The sequence below is a fragment of the Priapulus caudatus genome, unplaced genomic scaffold (assembly GCF_000485595.1).
Source record: "Priapulus caudatus unplaced genomic scaffold, Priapulus_caudatus-5.0.1 Scaffold503, whole genome shotgun sequence".
Classification (NCBI taxonomy): Eukaryota; Metazoa; Priapulida; class Priapulimorpha; order Priapulimorphida; family Priapulidae; genus Priapulus; species Priapulus caudatus.
In genome coordinates this window covers 76,629-83,073 of record NW_014577564.1, presented here as the reverse complement: position 1 = coordinate 83,073, position 6,445 = coordinate 76,629, and the positions used below count along the sequence as shown (strand labels likewise).

The following is a 6,445-nucleotide window of genomic DNA, read 5'->3' as shown; positions in this document are numbered from 1 at the left end:
TTCTGTAATATGGACGAGAGAGATGCGTGACCGCGTACAGCTCCTGTAATATGGACGAGGGACACGTGTGACCGCGTACAGCTTCTGTAATATGGACGAGAGAGATGCGTGACCGCGTACAGCTCCTGTAATATGGACGAGGGACACGTGTGACCGCGTACAGCTTCTGTAATATGGACGAGAGAGATGCGTGACCGCGTACAGCTCCTGTAATATGGACGAGGGACACGTGTGACCGCGTACAGCTTCTGTAATACGGACGAGGGACACGTGTGACCGCGTACAGCTTCTGTAATACGGACGAGAGAGACGCGTGACCGCGTACAGCTTCTGTAATACGGACGAGAGAGACGTGTGACCGCGTACAGCTTCTGTACAACTACGCGAGACTAGGGACTACAAAGGCTTACCTCCAGGTTGTTATATCCCAGCGAAAACAGGTGTTTTTTGCCGGCAGATATCGCGTCTGCCCACTCTGCAGACGTCTCCTGTCCTATGTAGGTATCACAATCAAACTCATGTAGGTAGTGTTCCAGCTCGGCCATGTCATCCAGCGGGCCAAGAGATCCTTGGATGTACATCAGCTTCACTGCATACCTGTCAAGTCATATGAAGTTTTGTTTAGTTCAACTGTTCAAGAGTTCATCACTAACTTCATAGCTCAGTGCCATCGAGTGATAAGCCGAACCCTGTGCGGTAGTGCATCCAGTAGCAGCGGTCTAGAGCTTCCCTTTACACACGGTGTTGTTAAGTACACTGCATTCCTTATATCTATCATCAACTAAAATTTATAAATGGACCAACGCAGATGACCTTTATGAGGAATTCCACATATTGCAAGGTCAAAGGTTGCAGGTCGTTAACAATGGAGTGTAAAGGACCACAGTGTAAATAACATACTTGTCGTACCTTTCGTGTATTTATCCTCAGTAGTAATCAAACTGCATAACTTATTTATGTACGTATTATTTGTAACGTATGCTTTTATATAATATTTTATTATTATATATATCAGGTCGTTAACAATGGAGTGTAAAGGACCACAGTGTAAATAACATACTTGTCGTACCTTTCGTGTATTTATCCTCAGTAGTAATCAAACTGCATAACTTATTTATGTACGTATTATTTGTAACGTATGCTTTTATATAATATTTTATTATTATATATATTACTTTTTTAAAACCAAGTCAAAAGCAAAGGGGTTAAAAGTTAAGGGGCTTCCCCGGGGTGTCTTATAATATGAGCCGTCAAGGCGGTTCTTTATGTTTGCGTCAACGACCCACACTGTGCTGCAGTGCTAACACTCGGCCCGACTCACCGGTAGGCCTTTATGATGAGCGCAAACAGCACCTCATCCTGCCGCACCCAGTCGAGCGCCGGCGACCAGGGAACGTCACCGCGAAAGCACTTGTGCACGTGACTCGCGCCGAGCTCAGCTAGACTGGCGCCGGCAGTGCCGAGCCGGTTCACGACGGCGTAGCAGGAGAGTGCGACGTGGCTGTAGATGTCGCGCGCGTGCGCGTCACGCTGCAGCGCGGCGACAGTCTCCGTCGACGCGCCAGACGTGTGCAGGCTGTCGACGACGTGCTCGTACCAGCCCGCGGTCGGCGCGACCCCCGCGCAGTCGCCCGCCCGCACCGGCATCTGCCGCCACCTGGCGGGCATCGCCGGCGGCAGCTTTGACGCCGAGAAGAGCGTCATCTCGAGCGCGTCGAGGTGGTGTTTCGCGTCGGTTTTCGGCGTCTCTGCGTCGCGGGCCGGCAGACCGAAGCCCCCGACGCCATCCGTCCACCGCGGCGGCGTGGCGTGGGGATGCGCGAACGCCGGCTCGGCATCCGTCACTCGACCGCCCGCCGGCGCTCCCGACGGTGGCGCCACCTGCATCGCGCTGCCGAACGGCGCAGAGTTTAAGACGTCGTGACGAGAGTGGCGGACGTCGACGTCGTCGCTGCCGAGCCCGCGTAGCTCCCGCAGGAGCGCCACCGTCGTGTCGGCGGAGTCGGGGGCGCCACCGTAGTTTGTCGCCACGGCCGCACGCGGTTTGGTCGCCGCTTCGTCGTGGAATGTGTCGTCGTCCGACCAGACACTGTTCGGAAAGCTCCTGGAAGACTGTGACCGCTCTACACAGATGGCGCTGGCTGCGCGCGGCGAACTGGGTGGACGAGGATGCTTCGGCGAGTCATCGGGATCTGTAGTCGCATCCGTCTTCGCATTTTTAACATCAGCGCCACCTGTATTGCAGTTGAAAAACAAAGTTGTTTTGCACATTCTGAGAAAAATAGGTTTCCCATCTTGCAGTCACTACTTCCAGAGCATAGAATGAGCTTGCACACAAAAGTAGCTGATGATGTATTGATAAAAAAAACTAAAATGAAAAATGTTTAATAAAATAGAATAATGTGTCATCACGTAAGTGTACTATTAGCTCCTGCTTACCAATATCTGGTATATCCTTGTACTGCGCTATGGTGATGTGGTGAAGAAGCACCCATAACAGAGACTGTACAAAGCACTGCCCAACTAACCTGTAAAAATGAAGAATTACATATCACACCACCGGTTCATCGTGTAAGAGTGTAGTAGGCTTCTGCTTAGTTTATTAGCTGAAAATATTCACTTTTCATTACATTTAACATTTACATTTAAATACCAAATATTTACTCACCATACGTAAATTCCCTTGAATTCACATGAACACGTTTATTACCACAAACCGATCACCACTAACAGTGCCCACACGCAACATCAAACATACGAACTCATTGTCAGTGTATACATACAATGTACAGTTAACCCTATACATAACGGCCACTCAACACAAAAGTGGCCTTTACGAACAGTTGGTCATTTTACACAGGTGGTCGCCAGCCCAGGCTCAACTGTAGTAGCTAGGATAAGCAAGTGAAAGGTTTGACTACAGCGACTACACGAGGCTATGAATTCTTCATCGTCACGTCCACATGACGTCCACGGGAGGATGGGGAGGGGGCACGGCACCACGTATAATACAGTAGCTAGGATAAGCAAACGAAAGATTCCACAGTACTACAGCGACTACACGGGGCTACAAATTCGTCGTCGCCACCGCCATTGCGACATCCACAGAGGGGGCACAGCAAGAGCACTCACTCGAGATTCTCTGGAGAGTCGATGATGCCCGTGAGCACGTTGCGTGCGTCCGAGTACGTGTCGACGATGAAGGCGTCGCGCGGCGTCAGCGTGTGCAGGTGGTGACGGTTGAGCAGACACGACTTGCCGCCGCCACGACCGCCGCCCTCGAACGCCTGCTCCAGCACGTCGTCGATGCTGGCCGCCTCCTCCGTGTGACACGACGTCTCCTGCAGCTCCAGACCTGCGCACGCGGAGAGAGGACAGGTTACCGTGAGAGAACCCCTAGAGAAGAGAGTCCAAGGGGAAGAGAGGGGTTGTGGTGGTAAAGAGGTGGGGGAGACAGGTCGTGGTGATTAAGAGGATGAAGAGACAGGTTGCGGTGGTCAAGAGGGGGAAGAGACATGTTGTGGTGATCAAGAGGTGGGGGAGACAGGTTGTAGTGGTCAAGAGGGGGAAGAGACATGTTGTGGTGGTCAAGAGGGGGAAGAGACATGTTGTGGTGATCAAGAGGTGGGGGAGACAGGTTGTAGTGGTCAAGAGGGGGAAGAGACATGTTGTGGTGGTCAAGAGGGGGAAGAGACATGTTGTGGTGGTCAAGAGGGGGAAGAGACAGGTTGTAGTGGTCAAGAGGGGGAAGAGACATGTTGTGGTGGTCAAGAGGGTGAAGAGACAGGTTGTGATGGTCAAGAGGGGGAAGAGACAGGTTGTAGTGGTCAAGAGCCGCTTGGGAGAACACAGAAAACAGACCACGAAAGTAATGCGGAGAACCAGAGAGAGACAACAGAATGGAGAACAGAGAGACAAGAGTAATGGAGAACCAGGGGAGAGATCAGTAATGGTGAAACAAAACAGGAAAAAATATGAGAACAGGCGAAGCGCATGTAGTGAATAGGAGAACATGGGAGGGGGGAAGAACCCCCCCCATCAGTGATGATGAACTAATGATACCAGTGGGGACACATCCGTTTATAATTAAATGGGAGAGATATCAAGTCAAATTGCAACAGAAAAATCCAATCAATACGTTTAGCAGATAATGACAGAGCCTATTGGCTTGACGTGATCTGACCTAGATTGGTGACTCTCCACGCACATATATGGATTTGGCGACTGTGCAGGCACATTAATAATCGACAGTGTGGCGCACTAATGAAGCTTAAATTAGAGAAATTACATGGCTTCCATTGTTACGCATGGCACGCACCACCGCTCATACGCAAATTAACCGAACAAGGTAGCAATTTCCAATGATTAATAATTCCCATGTATAAGCAGCACCTGCGGTGTGCCATTATCGCTGACATTTACCCTTTGATACTGAGGAATCAGCGATACGCCGTACCTCGTTCGAATACGTGGCATCCGACTAGCTCTGTCCTGAAAGCGATGCAAGATAGATGCGAACTTCCGCATCGCCATAACGAAACCCAGTAAAAACACACCGCAACATGTTTGACTAGAAACATGCTGACCGATTAAATTTTAATGTGCCGCGCCACATTCGCATATTGTTACGTGCAGTTCACGTTCACAAAGGCATCAGCGCGCACGAAACAACACGGAACAAATTATCGCATCAGTAGACAACAAGCCTAGCTAGCAACGCATCTCGTGAAGAATATTCTTCGCCACAAAAAAAACGCAGACTCGGCAGCATTCATACTCGGGCCCAAAACGTCGCGCGTGCCTTCCGGCAGCAAACGCCTCGAGCAAAAACTCGAAACGCAGCCGGCAACCGCGCAACGGAATGTAAGCAATTTCGGTAAAATTCGCGCCGCGCGTACCCACACAGCCGTTCTGCGATCCGGTTGCATCATTGCCAGGCGAGTCGTGCGCGCCACCGCTGCTCTGTAGTAAACCCGTGCTCCTCCGTTCCCGTTGAATAGACGAGCCGGCAGCGTCCCGGCCAGACTTGACGGGCGCGGGAACACCGACGATAAACGCGGGCAAGCGTGAAAGACGCAGCAGTGGCGCGGAGAGCTACCACCGTCGCGGCGACGACGGCCAGCAACGAACAGGAAAGAACCCGGGCGTTGCGACGACTGAGGCGGCCAGCAAGATGGCGGCGACACCTCGTCTTGCGGTCGGCATGCGTGGCCCGAGGCAAGCAGCGAAGTAAGAGTAGAGGCTTGAGAGGCGCAGCGTGAGAGACGCGATGGATGACAGACGGCCGATGCACAGCAAGCTTGACGCCTGCACCACGCACGCAGGCGACGACTGACAGATCGATGAGCGCGGTTGTCCGCAAAGAATCGCGAGCGTGGTGCCGAGCCCGTATAAATAGCGATCAAACAATGCAACAGAAGTGCAATAACATATATATAAACAATTATATTTTATTTATAATAAAAATTATATAACTATAGTGCCACCTACACCTACAACAGTGCCACCTACATGTACCATCGTATATGCGTGCAACAGCGTGAGCACTAGCACCACCTACACCTGCACAGCGGCGCACCCTACACCTACCGTGGTACAGGTGCCGTCCACCTTGCGAGCGCGTGCGACAACGTGAGCACTAGTGCCACCTACACCTATAACAGCGCCACCTACACCTACAATAGCGCCAACTACACCTACCGTGTAAGCGGGCCGTTCCAACCTCTGCGAGCGGGCGTGCGACAATGTGAACACTAGTGCCACCTACACCTACAACAGCGCCACCTAGACCTACCGTCGTACAGGTCCGTCCAGCTTGCAAGCGCGTGCGACAGCGTGAGCAGGGAGGGAGCGAGCTCGGCGATGAGCGCGATCACGTGCAGACGACAGAACACTCGAGCATCGCCTGGTGCGTGTTCTGCCACACATTGCGCAGGCTGCGCGCGACGCCGAGCGCGTACAGCAGCGCCGGCAGCGACGGTTGCGGCGGCGGCAGAGGGGCGGCAGAGCTCAGCGCGGCGATGTAGAACACCATCAGCAGCGGGCCGACTGCAACAAGACAACACGAGCATTCACATGCGGTGAAGCTCAGACCACAGATAGTTTGAGAACAGACGCAAACAATCGCACGCAGTGAAGCTCAGATCACAGATAGTTTGAGAACAGACGCGAGCAATCGCATGCGGTGAAGCTCAGATCACCGATAGTTTGAGAACAGGCACGAACAATCGCATGCAGTGAAGCACAGATCACAGATAGTTTGAGAACAGACACGAACAATCGCACGCAGTGAAACTCAGATCACTGATAGTTTGAGAACAGAGGCGAGCAATCGCACGCAGTGAAACTCTGATCACCGATAGTTTGAGATACATATGGGCTATAATATAAAAATATGAATATAATTAGATCACCGAAATTTTGAGAACAGATGCGAACAATCACA

General features: G+C 51.8%; 1 protein-coding gene across 1 annotated transcript in view; it reads right to left on the bottom strand.

Moving 5' to 3' along the window:
* Window positions 1–6,445, bottom strand: part of LOC106811090 (pecanex-like protein 4) — a 26,154-nt gene that overhangs the window by 8,188 nt on the left and 11,521 nt on the right. Inside the window, 2 exon segments of the mRNA XM_014814620.1 lie at window positions 5,795–5,891; window positions 5,894–6,048. Of these exon segments, the coding sequence (XP_014670106.1) occupies window positions 5,795–5,891; window positions 5,894–6,048 (252 nt within the window).